Source organism: Anomaloglossus baeobatrachus, chromosome 6 (genome assembly GCF_048569485.1).
Source record: "Anomaloglossus baeobatrachus isolate aAnoBae1 chromosome 6, aAnoBae1.hap1, whole genome shotgun sequence".
In the NCBI taxonomy this organism is placed as follows: Eukaryota; Metazoa; Chordata; class Amphibia; order Anura; family Aromobatidae; genus Anomaloglossus; species Anomaloglossus baeobatrachus.
In genome coordinates, this window is record NC_134358.1 from 442,814,385 (window position 1) to 442,832,805 (window position 18,421).

Sequence of the window (18,421 nt, forward strand, 5' to 3'; positions counted from 1 at the left end):
GAATCAAACATACCGTGGAGCGCTATGTCATTTTTTTAATGATTTATTTAGTTTTACAGTACCGTGCTGTCAGGCAATCATGACCCGACACAGAGAATGCTTGGGCTCCCGCTGCATTTTTTGTATTGCTAGCTAAGGGTAATGCAAGCAGCTAGTGGCTGCTAACCCCCAATGCTCGCTTTTACCTTCACTGGCAATGGAAAACCCAGGGAAGCCCTTTTTTTTTTTTGTTTTAAGTTTTTTTTGCCAAGAAACTAAAAAAAAAAAAAAAAAAAGACGTGGGCTTCGCCATATTTTTGTATGCTAGCCAGGTACAGCAGGTAGGTACAGGCTGCCCCCAACCCCCAGCTGCCTATTTGTACCCGACTGGGAACCAAAAATATAGAACAGCCCTTTTTTTTTTTTTAATTATTTCATGAATTTCATGAAATATTTAAAAAAATAAAAAACTACATGGGTTGCGCCCAATTTTTGTGTCCAGCCAGGTACAACTAGGCAACTGAGGATTGGAATCCGCAGCACAGGTTGACCCAAGTTTTTTTGAGCCTCCCCGCTGTGAATTGCATTCCGCAGCCGCCCCAGAAAATGGTGCTTTCATAGAAGCGCCATCTTCTGGTGCTGTCCAACTCCTCCAGCGGCCCTGGTGGCGGGTGCCATGCTGGGTAATAAGGGATTAATACCAGCTTTGCTTTACCAACTAGTATTAAGCTAGTATTAAGCCTGAGATTCTTAATGTCAGGCTAAGTTTTACCCAGCCATTAAGAATTTCCAATAAAGGGTTAAAAAAAAAAAGACCCCACACAGAGAAAAAATACTTTTATTAGAAATAAATACAGTCATATGAAAAAGTTTGGGCACCCCTATTAATGTTAACCTTTTTTCTTTATAACAATTTGGGTTTTTGCAACAGCTATTTCAGTTTCATATATCTAATAACTGATGGACTGAGTAATAGTTCTGGATTGAAATAAGGTTTATTGTACTAACAGAAAATGTGCAATTTGCATTTAAACAAAATTTGACCAATGCAAAAGTATGGGCACCTCAACATAAAAGTGACAATATTTTGTAGATCCTCCTTTTACAAAAATAACAGCCGCTAGTCGCTTCCTGTAGCTTTTAATGAGTTCCTGGATCCTGGATGAAGGTATATTTGACCATTCTTGTTTACAAAACAATTCCAGTTCAGTTAAGTTTGATGGTCGCCGAGCATGGTTAGTACGCTTCAAATCATCCCACAGATTTTCAATGATATTCAGGTCTGGTGACTGGGATGGCCATTCCAGAATATTGTAATTGTTCCTCTGCATGAATGCCTGAGTAGATTTGGAGCGGTGTTTTGGATCATTGTCTTGCTGAAATATCCATCCCCTGCGTAATTTCAACTTCGTCACTGATTCTTGCACATTATTGGCAAGAATCTGCTGATACTGAGTTGAATCCATGCGACCTTCAACTTTAACAAGCTTCCCGGTGCTGGCATTGGCCACACATCCCCAAAGCATGATGGAACCTCCACCAAATTTTACTGTGGGTAGCAAGTGCTTTTCTTGGAATGCCATATTTTTTTTGCCTCCATGCATAACGCCTTTATGTATGACCAAACAACTCAATCTTTGTTTCATCAGTCCACAGGACCTTCTTCCAAAATGTAACTGGCTTGTCCAAATTTGCTTTTGCATACCTCAGGTGACTCTGTTTGTGGCGTGCTTGCAGAAATGGCTTCTTTCGCATCACACTCTCATACAGCTTCTCCTTGTACAACGTGCGCTGTATTGTTGACCGATGCACATTGACACCATCTGCAGCAAGATGAAGCTGCAGGTCTTTGGAGGTGGTCTCTGGATTGTCCTTGACTGTTCTCACCATTCTTCTTCTCTGCCTTTCTGATATTTTTCTTGGCCTGCAACTTCTGGGCTTAATAAGAACTGTATCTGTGTTCTTCCATTTCCTTACTATGTTCCTCACAGTGGAAACTGACCGTTTAAATCTCTGAGACAACTTTTTGTATCCTTCCCCTGAACAACTATGTTGAATAATCTTTGTTTTCAGATCATTTGAGAGTTGTTTTGAGGAGCCCATGATGCCACTCTTCATAGGCCATTCAAATAGGAGAACAACTTGCAAGTGGCCACCTTAAATACCTTTTCTCATGATTGGATACACCTGCCTATGAAGTTCAAAGCTCAATGAGGTTACAAAACCAATTTAGTGCTTTAGTAAGTCAGTAAAAAGTAGTTAGGAGTGTTCAAATCAAGAAATTGATAAGGGTGGCCATACTTTTGCACCGGTCAAATTTTGTTTAAATGCGGATTGCACATTTTCTGTTAGTACAATAAACCTCATTTCAATCCAGAAATATTACTCAGTCCATCAGTTATTAGATATATGAAACAGAAATAGCTGTTGCAAAACCCCAAATTCTTATAAAGAAAAAAGGTTAACATTAATAGGGGTGCCCAAACGTTTTCATTTGCCTGTACACAGACACGGTTAGGGACTCCATCTTTATTACTCCCTCTCACCCCTCCATAATCCTCCACAATCAGACAGGATGGTGGAGAGGAAGAACGCTGCTCCTGCCTGTGCTGTGTAATCACTCAGAGTGATCAGAGGCTGCGGGTTGGTAAGCGGTGACGTCACTGCTGCCACTGTTGCCATGGTAACCTACCGAGTGGGTTACTATAGCAACAGTGATCTCCGATCACCTGATTCCCGGCGCCGCTATTCACCGGCTCTGGCATTAGTGTGTGGCAGCCAATCCCTTCATGCGGGCTGACTGTAAAGAGCGCTGACATGCAGGGACTGGGGAACTGAGCATGTGCCCGAGCATCTCGCCGGTACATGGCACTCTCCGAGTATATAGAGTAATGAGATGCTCGGGCAATCACCGAGACACTGACACTGCAGGACCTTGCATGACGTCATAGTCATGGGAGCAGTCTGTAGCCAACGAAATAATATAACATTCACACGTGATTGGTCACACGGCTATGACATCACGGAAGGTCCTATGGTCAGCGGTGGTTACTGGAAGGGCAGTGGGCACAGCGATGATCAGACTCGGCAGCAGAAGCGTTGGGAGACAGAGTCTGCAAGACACCACGCAGGACCTGTAAGTATAATGACAATGTTTATTAATTAATGATATTCTTTATTTTACAGCCCCCCCCCACCCCGCCCAATCCCAAAACTGTAAAGTCCAAGTTTGGCGTTTGGACGCAAGTTCAGGTTATCTCAGAACCTGAACTAGAACTTTACAAAAACGTTTGGGCGAGTCCCCCGAACACCAAACATCGGGGGGTTCACCCATCACTACTCTCAATCACTTCAAATGTGATGTGGTCCCTAAAAAAAAAAAATGGTTTTGTAAATTGTGTTGGAAAAATAAGAAATTGCTGGTGAACTTTTAAGCCTTCTAACTTTCTAACAAAAAAAATTGTTTAAAAAATTGCGCTGATGTAAAGTAGACATGTGGGGAATGTGATTTAGTAACTATTTTGTGTGAAATAACTCTTGTTTAATGGCATAAGAATTAAAAGTTTGAAAATTGGCAAATTTCCCATATTTTCACAAATAAATGCAAAAAATAATGTCCTAAATTTACCACTATCATGAAGTACAATGTGTCATGAAAAAACAGTTTCAGAATAACTGGGATACGTTGAAGTGTTCCAGAGTTATTACCTCATAAAGTGGCATTGGTCAGAAATGAAAAAAATGGCCTGGTCAGGAAGGTGTAAACAGGCTTTAGGTGAAAGGATTAAGGCCTCTTTCACACATCAATTTTTTGCTGTCAGGCACAATCCGGTTTGTGCCTGATGCGACGGATCCGTCGCAGATTGTGGCAAAATTGATGCGACGGATCCCGTGAAAAAAACAGATCTGTCTCATGAGATAGAGAGAGTGCTTTTTTTGTGACTAGAAGTGAATTTACACAATGTCTGGGCATGCCCAGAAACAAAAAACAGATTCATCGCCTCATTCCGTCATTTCACTGATGATGACGGATCCGGCGTCCATAGGCTTGCATTGTAAAAAACAAAACAAAAAACAGACGGCGTAGAATCCGTCACCTTCCGTTTTTTTTCGCTGGACATAAAAAAACGTTCCTTTGGACGTTGCTTCCGGCGGCCGCACAGACAATTTTTGCCAGATCCACCGTACGATGGATGAAACACGAGGCCATGCATCGCAATCCGGATCAGGCACCGGCGCAAAAAACTGATGTGTGAAAGAGGCTTAATACCCTTCCCAAAAGGTCATAAAAGGCCTGGAAAGTTTTTTTGGGCAGTTTTTCCACTGTAAAAGTATGTGCACACAATGTCTTTTAAAAGCAGATTCCCTCCAAAAAAGTACCAAAAAGCATCCCATAAAATGAAGATTGTGCTCAGCAGTGTCAAAATCATATTGCTGTGCACATGTTCCATCTTACTACATTTCTTTTATACGCTTCAGGGTTGGAAACTAGGAAGCATCCTGCTTTGTATAATTAACAGTATAGAGAGAGACAACTGCAGAGGAACCGCTGCAAGAATGATGGCAGATCCGCCTCAGGAGAATGACTGCCAGGGCTTTTCTTAAGCGAGGGCGCCTTAGAAAACTTAGCGGCTATGCTGGCGTCTACGTGAAGTGGTGTGCACATACCTATTTTTTTTAATAACTGAATTTTTATTACATTTTTCAAAGCATACAGAAAAAAAAATAACATGGATGTGCTCCACTAGCATGTGAGCAATTAGCAGAAGACCCTGTATCAGGATAAACATCTTATTATCTATTACTGTAAGAAAGATAAGGACTATAACAAGACAAACATTACGATACTAGACAAGAAGACAAGGGGAAAGGAGGTAAAGAGACTGCAGGTGAGTATATAGGATTTCAGTAGAGACCATACAGATCTAATATTCTCTATTAGCCCAGTAAATATCCCAAAGGGACCAAATACTCTCGAAGTAATCTCTCATGTTATTTGACATTGCTGATAGATACTCCATTCTCCTCACTTCTTGGATCCGAGAATGGAAGTCGTTGAGTGAGGGTGGATGAGTTGACCTCCAGCTTCGAGCAATTAAACACTTGACCGCTGTGGTTATGTGTAGCAGTAACCGTTTCACTTTCCTGCCCAACTGAACAGGTGGAATATTTAATAGATAAAACCTAGGGTCCAGGGGTATCTGGAGATCAGTTACTTTATAAATAAGGGATTGTACAGACTTCCAAAAGCACTGGATGTTAGGGCATACCCAGAATAGGTGTGGGACATCCCCCCCCCTGCAACTCCACACCTCCAACAGTTATCAGGTATAGCCGGATTTAGTTTGTGTAATAACGATGGGGTGTGGTACCAATACATAAGTAATTTATACTGATTCTTCTTGTATACATAGCACGTGGATGTTTTTGAGGCACCATCCCAAATCCATCTCCACACACATAAGGGAATGGTCTCACCCAGGAAATCATCCCATTTACCCATATATGCGTGATTAGGCCGTTCGTCTGGATAGGGGGTAACTAGAATACGATATATATCTGAGATAAGGCCCTTAGTAGAAACCCCAGCTCTGCATAATCTTTCAAAAAGTGTAGGGGTAGAAACTTCTATGGAGGAAAAAAGGGAGTGCATCAGGTGTCTAACTTGTAGGTACCGATATTGGGAGTTGGCAGGGAAATTAAAACTAGTGGATATAGTAGCAAAGGGAAGAAGAACTTTGGAGTGCGAGTCCACTATGTCAGTATAGCAAAAAAGCTTTTTGTCAAACCACACTTTGGTCATGGTGCCCTGCATACCATCCGGCATCCTGAGGTTAAAAAGAAACAAAGTCAGAGGGGAATGTTCGGAGGTAAGTGGAAACTTCTTAATGCAGCAGTCCCAGATCCTCTTGGTGAAAGCTATGGGGCCTAGAGTATGTGGGTCAGGCTTGATAGATGAGGTGCCCCAGAGGTAGGAGTTGGGGTGTAATGGAGCCAACCATAACTTCTCTATTTCCATCCATCTAGAGAAGGCACAACGATTGGACCACGCAGGGATGTGACACAAATGAGTTGCCGAGTAGTATTAAGTTATATCAGGGACCCCCAGTCCTCCCCTCAGTCTGCTGTCAAGCAAAGTCGTTTTCTTAATTCTATGCCTCTTATGGGCTCAGATGAATTGTAGTATAAGGGACTGTATGTTATGGAACTCTTAGTATGGCACACACACACCGGGAGGGTCTCAAATAAGTAAAGTAGCTTCGGCAGGACTGACATTTTGACAGTGGAGATTCGTCCAAATAGAGACAATGGAAGTTTATTCCAACTGAGTAGGAGTCTTTTAAGCTCAGTAAATAAGCTAGGATAGTTATGCTGGTACTAATGTTATATTCTTTATGCATGCGGGTGTTCTACGTAGCGGATTATCAGCAATATTGTGGATGAGGTTTTCTTAATTCTTATCTTAACACTAGAAGTCCCAGAGAGGGGTTATTTAACATATCTACCATTGAAACCCTATGGAGCTCAAAATTCCTGGGACTTCTAGTGTTAATAGTGTGAAATACTCTAGGATGTCAATTCATGCTGGGGATTCCACTGCGCCTTTGCAATGCAAAGGGTGAAATATGCAGTGGAATCCACAGCATAAATTGAAGTTATGGATTTTTGCAGGGTCTGTGACATTTTATCATCTCTGCATGCATAATCTCCAAGTGTAACTTACATAGATGTCCTAGTTGCAAGGGAAAGCAGCCACCTGTTGATCTACTAAGACCCTGCTCTATGCCATGTCGGGGAGCGCCCAGGGATCACCTTATCGCTGGATCCAATAGAGGCAGTGACATTGACACCTCCTGTATTCAATAGATGGCACTCGTTTAACTGGCCATACACGTCGGAGATCTGTCCACACCAATCTTTATTTTCACTCTGTTCTACAAAAAAAATATCTAAGAATAAAAATGTCAGTGTATACATCAAAGCTTTCGTGTTATATAAAAAAAATGAGAATCATTCAATATTAAGCAAACTCCCAGCAATGTTTTCTGTGCACAGTATTCAGCATTCATATGTAAATTGAGCAGGCCAGAAGGGGCCTACATTTTACATTATAGAATGAAATATGCCTCTAGCAATAGAGCAGCGTCAGCAGGCAGTTAACAGCAGCCATATTATCATAGTGAGATTTAAGTGAAATGGAAGCATCTAGAGTAAACAACGGGGAACATCAAAGTTCCTCTTTGTAATCTTCTTTTCTTGGAGCAGTAGACGAGCAGCGGTTGGCGCTTTAGTAACACGAGTTGTTAATGATTGCTTCAAAGTTATTGAATGGTAAACATTGTAAAAAAAACTAGCATGTATTTTACGAACTCAGCAGCGCTCTGCATTTTTAAAAAATAGTGGTGGTATGAGACACATTTTCCAAAGGAAATGGAAACTTCTGCAACAGCTACGCCATTACAAGTGGATAATTAGACATGGAAACCTGACCATAACGATGTCTAAATAAAATGCATTGGTGGGGAGACGTCTTTTGTATTTCTGAACTCTACTCTGTCAACTAAAGCAGGGGTGCCATCAGGATTGCAAAATATCATACAGATTCTTAGTTCAGTAAATAACACAATATTTACCAATGACTAAGTTGTGAATCACCTCTGGTTAACGAAAAAAAAAAAAATCACACATGCTCTCTTTATGTTCGCTACACAAGATGCAATAGTGATATCTAGAATATTAAAACACACATTCTGGTTTTGGCAAATGTATTTTTCCAATAGAATAAGGTCTCATTCATATGGAGAAGCTATGTGCGTGGACCCTGTATAGTGGCATACAGAATGGTCCCCACTGATCCACAATATGGAGCCACAGACACTGTATTTCTGTACAATACTTTGTCTCTCTAGGAATACCTCTATAATACAGCAAATGAACCCAAATCAAACAACTGCATTTTTTGATGTAACGTGAATGGCAGGCCAGCAGTGGCATAACGAGATCAATGGGCCTGGGTGCAAAAATTTAGACCTGCTTCCCTCCCTGCATGTTGGTCAGATGTATTGGCCCTTATAGCGTTCTACATCCTATAAGGACATAAGTCTTACCCCCCCCTTAATTATGTAATAATGCTCCTATCCTGTACTAATGTTTCCCATCCTGGGCACTATCCTGGTATGCATGTCCCCCTTCATGGTATATATGTCCACCATGCTGGTATATATTTCTACAATCCTGTCCCCCATCCTGCTATATACAGCGGGTGAAATAAGTATAGAACACGTCACCAATTTACTAAGTAAATCTATTTCTAAAGGTTCTATTTACATGAATTTCTCACCAGATGTTGGTATCAACCAATCTAATACACACAGAAAAAGAAATCTAACCATAGAAGTTGATAAATTGTGTAGTAATGAGAAGTGACACAAGGAAAAGGTATTTAACAGAGGTGAGAGAGAGATGCAAAAATCCATGAACTGTCATGACACCTGTTCAGCGGTGTCAATGCATAGGTTCCCAGGGCTCATGTGAAGTTGTGACGTTACGTGGGCCCCTGCGTCCAATCACTGTTGGCTTATCTCTACCTGCTTTCAGGCAAATGAGTTAATCAACAGGAAATTAGCGCTGTGGCATCCGCTGACTTCCAGTTGATTGCTCCTGCCGACGGTAAAAGGACATGAGGCTTGCTTGACCTCACGTCATCTGAGCCACAGAAAGGGGAGCACCAGCATTCATGGAACGGCGCTGGCACGAGAGGTGAGTCTAGGCTTTTTTATTTTACGTGGGGGAAACCGAAGGGCTTGTCCTAGTAGTGGACAACCCACTGAATTTATGGACATCTATATTTTGATTTCTTTGCCTGTGTGAATTAGATGGGTTGAAACTGACATCTGGTGAAAAATTCATGTCAACAACACCTTAGAAATATATTTACTCAGAAGATTGGTGATGTATTTAATACTTATTTTACCCAATGTATGTCCCCTCATCCTGGTATATGTTCTCCATTCTAGTGTGTGTGTGTGTGTGTGTGTATATATATATATATATATATATATAGATATATATATATCCCTTCCTGTTGTTATATGTGCTCCTTGCTCTGCCTCTAACACATGAATAAAAAATACATTCTGCTCACCTTCCCCTACACCCATGTTGCATGATGTCCTCCTCTGTAGCTGGTGCAGTGGCCGGCAGCTGATAAAGTGCCTGTTATGGCGACGCATGATGCAATACCAATGCCTGGCATACCAGTGTCAGCTGCCGGCCTTTGTGTGGCCAGCAGAGTATATTACAGAGCAGGGACCCGAAGGGTCTCTGTACCGCCATGCACTTCAGATAGGCGTGGAGGTTGGTGGGTCCCTTCCACCCTCAGGCCCGGTCGCAATCTTTAGGCCATTAGGCCCCAGCTGTCTGGTAGGACCGCCATGTACAGCACAATATATTTTAATATTCCCACATAACTTCCTTATGACTTTTCACAAACTATAGTATGTATTTTTGAGGAGGTTCCACGTTTTATAATTCTGTTCTGATGCAAGTCAGTGACGAATCTATTTAATTTATTTCTTCAGACGTATTTGGGAAAATGTCACCAATTCCCTAAAAGCAGATAATGTTGACGCAGCATCAGAGCACAAACACCAACTTGAAGAAAGACAGAGGGCAGAAGCACGGCAGAGGGCATCTGCTAACACTCCATGGAAGTCTAAATATTTTATCAAAGAGGTACGTTTTTGCTGACTTATCTGTATAATTTATGAATTATGAAGTCTTTATTTCTGATTAACGTTAAGGTAATAAACGCTATGGCAAACAAATTTTATAGTATAAAGCAGAGGTGTTGCTAGTGTGAGAAAAAATCAGGGGCCCAAGCCCCGAGGCATGTGTTTTGCAGCCAACCCCTCCCAACTCCAAAATGAAAAATTTAAATCCATTGGTAACACAGTGATAACTCTCTGCGCACAGATAATGTTGATGAAACCTGCAGTCCCATGCAACACTGCAGTTAAAACAGTGATCTTAAGGCTATATTGACACATTACCTTTTTTGTGGCTTTGTTTGCATTGGTTTTTTTTTTGTTTTATATATGCAAAAAAAAATCTGTTTTTTACAGTACCAGCAAAAGATAAGATTTCAGAAACCTCCTGTACGTTTTTGGATTTATTTTCACTGAATTGAAAAAATGTCTTACTTGGAAACTGCTGTCCACACCATTGTGCATCATGTTAGCAAAAACTTTCAATGCAAGAGATTAGTGATGACCAAACTGTAAAGCTTGGGGTGTGCACTGGACACCTGGTACCCGCTGCTGAACTCCGAACATGGACTTCTCATGGAAGATTGCTGTAGAGTTTGGGTTCAGATGCCAAATAAAGTTTGTTGAAAAGCTGCAACCCAGCCAATAAGCAAGCCAATCTTTTCGGCTGTGGGTACTTCCGGAGCCATCACAGCCATGCAAACTATTGGCATGGCTGTGACTGGCCGGCGCAGCACGTGACTTTGTGTGTGCAAATTTTGGATCACTTGTGGCTCTGCCATTCTGTGCTCAACTTGGTGTAGAGTGCCCCAACATAGCCTGGTGCAAAGTGCTCCAACAGAGCCTGGTGCAGAGTGCTGTAAAAGTGTGATAATCTGCTGGGCACTCTCTCTCTCTTCTCTACTGTGCAGTTTTTTTGGGTTGCAAAGAATGAGGAGCGCATCAACTAGGAGATGTGGATGTGGCCAAGGTGATGGTGGAGCTGGTGGAAGGAGAGGACGTGGTCAATTTGTGCCTGCTAAACTCCCAAGTGAAAAACCTTCCTCTGGTGCACGCATGCAACAGGACGTTCTGCATTATTTATTAGGTTCAAGTACCACTGCAGAATTGGTGAGGCCTGAACGAGTAGAGTTGGTTTTAGATTTTAATGGCTGAGTATGCCTCCAGTTCCTTTGCTTAGTCTTCCACCTGGTCCCCTGCTGAAAGCGCAGAGTTTGCACCTCCACCTCACACTCCTTGCAAGTCAGACAAGCAGTCTGAGCCCCAAGTTATGATACAGTCACTTCAGCTTTTTGATCACTCGGATGGCTGGGGTCCGTGGGCCATCCACCTGGCCCTGCCCCAGAAGTCAAAGAGATTGAGTGCACTGATACTCAACCACTTGTGTTCGAGGATGAGTATGTTGGAGGGTTAGTGCACACGGTCAGTGGACCACTGCAGCACGTCTCTGATGATGATGATGATGATGATGATGATGATGATGATGATGATGATGATGATGATGAAACACACGTGCTAACTGCTATGGCTTTCTGCAGTATGCAGACCGGCAAGAAGGGAATGGGTGAGGAGTGGGTAAAAGATGATGTGGGGGACGATGAGATCCTAGAACCCACATGTTGTGAAGGCCATCTGAGTGATGAGCAAAGTTTGGAAGAAGAGGAGGTAGTCACACTGCCCCAGCTGCACAGCAAAAAAGGGAGCAGGGTGCAAAAGCACAGCGCCTGCCACCTAGCCAGTACGGCGGCTGCTACTGCCCACTGTGCCGACAAACTGAGCATACCAAAGCTAGGTTAAAGAAAGCTCCCTGGTGTGGCATTTCTTCAGCCAGTGTACTGACAACATGACATGTGTGGTTTGCATATTGTGCTGTCAGAGACTGAAGTGAGGCATAAATGTTCTTAACCTGAGTACCATCTGCATGACGAGAATGCAAAGCACAAGCTGCAGTGGAATAGACACCTGAAAAAAAACAGAAATGATCTGAGGCTCCTCCTGCTCCCCTCTGCTGCTGCTATCTCTTCCTCCCACTCCCAAGCAACAGAGCTACCTAGCTCTCCGCAAAGAGAGGATGTGACTGTAACACCAGCAGTTGTCACCGAGCATCTCCACACTGTCCCATGGAAGTGTTCAGCTGTCCATCCCTCACACACTGATCAGAAAGAGAGAGTACCCCCCCATAAGCCCTGGTCCTGAATGACAGCATTTCAAAATTCTTGGTCATTTAAATGCTGCCATTCTGGCTGGTGGAGATGGACACTTAAAAAAAAAAAAAAAAAAAAAAAAAAACCAACAAAAAACTTATGGCGATGGCTGTCACACTATACGTGGTACCCAGACACCACTACTTATTCAGGCAGGCCATCCCTTACCTGCACACACATGTTGCAGACAAAATCATGTGTGCACTGCGCAACGTCATCAGTCTAAATGTCCAAATAACCACCGATACGTGCACCAGTAAGCATGGGCAGGGACGTTAGATCTCCCTAACTGCGCACTGGGTAAATGTAGGGGCAGCTGGGCTTGACGCGGAAGACATTCTGTCACATGCCCTACCACTACCGAGGATTGCTGGACATTACTCTGTCAGTGTTCGCATCCTATGTAACACCTGCACTACCATCTTCAGCACAACCAGGAAGAAACAACAGCACACTGTTTTGAAATTCATCTGTTTGGGGGAAAATCCCACACCACGCAGGAGCTGTGGACGGGGATCAAACAACAGATTGATGAGTGGTTTGTGCCACTGAACCTCAAGCCCAGCCTGGTGGGGGTGTGAGATAGTGTGTGAAATCCAGTCACAGCTCTAGGCCTAGCCTGTTTTACGCACATCCCTTGCCTGGCGCATGTACTAAATTTGGAGGTGTAGACCTTTGTGAACAATTCCCTCAAGTTGTCAGAGCTGCTGCTGAAAGTGCGAGCTAGTTGTGTGCTTTCACTTTTCTTACCCTGCTGCTTCTCACCTGTCTGGGCTGCAGCATTACTTCTGCCTTCCCGCTCACCACCTCATATGCAACATACCGACATGGTGTAACTAGACCTTGCATATGCTGGAGAGACTGTGTGAGCAGTAGCAGGCAAGAGTGGAGTTTCAGCTGCAACACGCATGAGTGAGTTGCTCTGCAGAACAACATCACTTCACGTCCGAGTGGGCCTCCATGTGGGATGTGTGGCAAATGGGGCCAGCCCTGATGAGGCCATCATCAGCGTTACTAACCCACTTGTATGCCTCCTTAAAAAAAACAAAAACCGCTTCAAGCGATGATTGATGAGGTGGTGGCACAGGTGGAAGAGGAGCAGGAGGAACAGGGACCATTCATACCATTATCTGGCCAGTCATCCACATATGGCTCAGAGGATGGGTTCCTGTACCAACAGTGGCCTGGTACACGACTGTTCAGCCAGGGGATAGTTTTTCAGTATGAGCAGGAGTAAGAATAATCGTGTTCACAGCAGTTGGCACTTCAAAGCAGCTCACGGGCATCACTGTAGCATGGCTGGGGGGGATACAGAGGACACACCTCCCACTGAGGCCAGTTTGTTGTTGCCTGTGTGCAGCCTGGCATGCATGAGTGAATTCATGCTGCAGTGCCTGCGCAGTGACTGCCTATTTGCTTTGTTAACAGTGGTGATTACTTGGTGGCCACCCTGCTAAATCCCCACTACAAGGACAATGTGCGATTCTTAAGGCTATGTGCGCACTTACCGGATTTTGCCGCGGATTTCCTGCGGTTTTGCTGCATGTTTCGCTGCAGAAAATGTTCATAACATCTCTGCAGTGAATCACCAGCAAATCCTATGGAGAAAAAAAAATCCTGTGCGCACTAGGCGGAATTTGACAGCTGCATGTTTTGCTGCGGGAATCCCGCAGCAAAAACAAGTGCATGTCACTTCTTTTCCGCACATCGCTGCGGGATTTCACTCCATTGACTCCAATGTTAATCATGAAATCCCGCAGGGAATAACGCAGGCAGCAAATTCTGTGCGGTTCACTGCGTTTTCCTGCGTTATTCCCTGCGGTATTTCGCAGTTTACCTCCGGTAATGTACATCGCTTGTCTGCGGTTTGCAGGGAAGTGATGTCATTACAGGAAGAGGAAGCGGAGCAGAGAGTAAACACAAACACATCACAGACACAGAACACATCACAGACACATAGAACACAGACACAGACACATAGAACACACATAGAAAGAAAACGGAAATATAGAAAACAAATAACGTGGGCTCCGCTGTTTATTTACCTTCCAGCTGAGGTAAGCACACAGCGGCGGCCCGGTATTCTCAGGCTGGGGAGGGAGAGGGGCAGGGATAATGTCCCCTACCTCACTCCCCCTCCCGCAGCCGAGAATATCAGCCGCAGCTGCCCCGGGACTGTCACATGCATTATGCGGCAGCACCGGCGTGTCCCCGGCTCTTCTTGCCGCCGTGTAGCAGTGGCAGCAAGGTAATACAAGGGGTTAATGATGGTGGGGGACCACCGCCATTAACTCCAGGCTTGATCATGGCAGCGTCTATGTGACAGCTGACATGATCAACCCGTAAGTAAAGTGAATAAAACACAGACACCGAAAAATCCTTTATTTTAAATAAAACAAACAAGCCTTGTTCACCATTTTATTAACCCCTCCCGCACCAAAGCTCTGGCGTAATCCACCGCTCCGGCGTAATCCACAGGTCCTGCGCTGCTTACATCCAGCCGCGACTGTCACAGACACAGCGCTGAATGAAAGCAGCAGACAGCAGAGGTAATTACCGGTCATTTCCCACGGCCAGTAATGTGAACTCACTGCCGACCGTGGGAAATGCAGCGATCTGTCCTCTATCTATCTATCTATCTATCCCTCCATCTATCTATCTATCCCTCTATCTGTCTGTCTATCTATCTATCCCTCTATCTATTCTTCTGTCTATCTATCTATTATCTCAGGATTAAATGACTTTTTTTTTTTCCTTCAATGTGCTTTATTGCATTGAATGCAATAAAGCACATCCCAACCCGCACGCGGCAAAACCGCGGCAATACCGCGAACAATACCGCGGTAAAACCGCGGCAAACCGCATGCGGTTTTCGGGTGCGGTTTCCCGCGGTTTTTTACCGCGGGTGCGGTAATCTTTGAGAGCATGCGGAATTTTCTCAAGAAAATTCCATTTCCCAGTGCGCACATAGCCTTATTCTGTCACTGGAGCAGGATCATGAAATGCTGGAATACAAGCGCATGTTGGATGTACTACTTCGCACATGACAGCAAGGGGCTCAGTTGAAGCACAAAGCAGAGAAGTGGGAAGTCTCCAATGCAGCTGGGGCACCTGCACCACCTCAGAAAGGAGGGTTAACCTGGCCGAAATTTGGAAAATCTAACTCTGCATGCCACAACATCCGGTACCACCATCTAAAATGGTTTGAATTAGCAGGAGGCAGCATTTCAACAACATGGTAGAAGAGTACGTAACCACATATCTCCGCGTACTGATTGATGGGTCTGCCCCTTTTAACTTCTGGGTCTCCAAATTGGACACATGGCTTGAGATTTCCCTTTATGCTTTGGAGGTGCTAGCCTACCTGACAGCACGTGTATTGTCAGAATGTGGGCTTGGCATGGCAGGGACTGTAGTCACAGACAGGCGAGTTCATTTGTCTACAGACATCGTGGGCACTCTCGCACTGAGTAAAATTAACTAGACGAGGATCCCACAGGACTTGTCATTACCTTTTTGCTGAGTAGAAAAGTATACCAGCTGCACCTAGCTATTGTTATATTCCATCGGAGTTTGTTCGCTCTATTTGCCATTTCCAATGTTTTGGGGCCTCCCTAAATAAAAATACAAAAAAAGCAAAAAAAAGACCCCCAACAGCAACACAAAACCAGTGTTAGCTATCTCCTTTTTCTTCCATCTCAATTTCGAAATATAGCGAAACCTAGATGCCCCACTTAGTAATAAGTGCTTCCATTTGTATCAGTTTTAGACATTTATTTTAGTTTACTATTTCTAAAAACAGAAGAAAAGGAAGTTCAGAATGCAGGTGTGAAGTAGCCCAAGATCAGGTTTGGATGACCGTATTTTACAGTCCACTTTCAGCCCGCAATACCCAGATGGATGGTAACTCTCCTGATCTCGAGTCAACTGCTTCCTTGACATATATGAGGCAGCTGAGTTGGGGTCAGGATATTTAAGGTTGGTCTAAGGGGTGCTTCACACATAGCGAGATCGCTACCGAAATCGCTGCTGCGGCACGGTTTTGGTGACGCAACAGTGACCTCATTAGCGATCTTGCTGTGTGTGACACTGAGCAGCGATCTGGCCCCTGCTGCGAGATCGCTGCTCGTTACACACAGCCCTGGTTCGTTTTCTTCAAAGGCGCTCTCCTGCTGTGACACACAGATCGCTGTGTGTGACAGCGAGAGAGCGACGAAATGAAGCGAGCAGGGAGCAGGAGCCGGCATCTGGCAGCTGTGGTAAGCTGTAACCAGGGTAAACATCGGGTAACCAAGGTGGTTACCCGATATTTACCTTAGTTACCAACCTCCGCAGCTCTCACGCTGCCTGTGCTGCCGGCTCCGGCTCTCTGCACATGTAGCTGCAGTACACATTGGGTTAATTAACCCGATGTGTACTGTAGCTAGGAGAGCAAGGAGCCAGCGCTAAGCAGTGTGCGCGGCTCCCTGCTCTCTGCACATGTAGCTGCAGTACACATCGGGTTAATTAACCCGATGTGTACTGTAGCTAGGAGAGCAAGGAGCCAGCGCTAAGCAGTGTGCGCAGCTCCCTGCTCTCTGCACATGTAGCTGCAGTACACATCGGGTTCATTAACCTGATGTGTACTGTAGCTAGGAGAGCAAGGAGCCAGCGCTAAGCAGTGTGCGCGGCTCCCTGCTCTCGTGGTTATGATCGCTGCTGCGTCGCTGTGTTTGAAAGCTAAGCAGCGATCATAACAGCGACTTACAAGGTCGCTGTTACGTCACAGAAAATGGTGACGCAACAGCGACCTCGTTGTCGCCTAGTGTGAACCAGCCCTAAGAATACAAGGTTTGCAGACGATGGTGGCCGTCTGCAGGAGTGGTGGAGCAACGCGGAACCGTAGGACCGGGGACGGGCGACGGCCCGCCGGTACCAACCGGGGAGCGAAGTGAAGCCAGCACACACAGGCAGGGCCATCGGACCCCGACCAGACTTGGAGCCGCCGACAATAGTCAGATCCAAATGTGACTGGAACCCCAGGGGTTTCACAACAGCAAAAGTCCCGATTGAAGGCAACAGCCCACACCGTGAGGGTATACAGCTACCGCCTAAGGCTAGAGACCCAAGGGCCAGCGTCTGCGGGCAAACGGGCTCCTCCGGTACCCATACACCGGGGAGCGGACTACCGTTGGGAATCCATAGTAGTCAGAAAGAGAACATCAAGGTGCAGGGAAAGACAGCCGCCATCACCTGTCCGGGGAGAAGCACTGCAGTCGGCTGTGGGACCTGTCCATCCAGCCGTTTGGTTTACCGAGGACTTTGTACCTTTCTTGCTGAGTGAGTACACCCGTGCCATCCGGCACCGCGCCGCGCTGTCCCTGCAACCCTGCCTCCCCGTCACCACATCATCGGGCCCCGGGACCACCGACCTCTACCCACGGAGGGGGAAAACAACATCCCAGCTGCTCCCTACCATCGCTCCCGGGATCCCCGTCACCAGCAGCGGTGTGGCCCATCTTCACCACGACCCGTGGGTGGCGTCACGGACTAAATCCCCCAAACCACCCACCCCTTTCACTCACGGGCGAGGAGCGCCGCTCGAGTCCCCGGATCCGGCCCACCGCTCGAGCCACTGAGCAGCAGCAGCAGCCGTGCCGGACCCGAGCGTTAGCGAGAGCGCAGCAGCGACGGCGTCCTCCCCGCCCGCTATATATATATATATATTGTGAGACTGTGACCGGGCTGGTCCATGACGGCCGGTACGTCTCGCCCCGGTTGTGCTCCCTCCATGTATAGAAGGCAACTCCGCTACAGGGTTAATCCTGTTTCCCTACAGGCTGAAGTGAGGGTTAAAAGGAAACAGGAACATGGGCATGGGCCCCTAGTGTGTGAGGGAGTGAACACAACTCCCTGAGTATCTGCCGGAGAAACAAGTGTATGCTGTATTGGACTTGTGGTTTGTGCAATAAACCGTGTGCTGTGACCCTTGGTGCCTAGATCCCGTGTCTTCTGCTACACAGCCGACCACGCTACCTCACAATATATATATATAATTTATTTATTAGTGGTTGAAAAAAACCTTGGGTAAAACAAACAATGGTTTCTATTGCCATTTTCTGACACTATATAATTATATGGTTTACATAATTAAATATTTTGATAGATCAGACTTTTTTAGTCATGAATCCACGAGTATACCAAGAGTATTTTCTTCTCTTGTTTTTGGATGAACAAAATTGGGATTTAGCTTTCATACATTCTCTTAAAAAAAAAATAATTAAAATTTTGATTTTATTTTTAGTCACCTTAGGAGACTTCAACAGCAATCTTTGATTGTTTATACTATAATACCAAAGTATTGCAGCAGGTAGTAAAATTGTTGTTCTCCTGTTCTGTCAGCCGGCAGTTGAGCTTCATAGGAGGACTAAGATGGTAGTAGTAGGGGACATTAGGCAGGCCCTTGTATGCAGTGGTACCCATCGGATGCCT

General features: G+C 45.1%; 1 protein-coding gene across 2 annotated transcripts in view; it reads left to right on the top strand.

The window, feature by feature from the left end:
• The window catches only part of OSBPL10 (oxysterol binding protein like 10), a 749,675-nt gene that overhangs the window by 715,025 nt on the left and 16,229 nt on the right, over nucleotides 1–18,421 (top strand). For both annotated transcript variants that reach the window (XM_075315242.1, XM_075315243.1), the window contains one exon: nucleotides 9,561–9,714. In XM_075315242.1, the coding sequence (XP_075171357.1) occupies nucleotides 9,561–9,714 (154 nt within the window). The remainder of the gene's footprint in view (nucleotides 1–9,560; nucleotides 9,715–18,421) is intronic.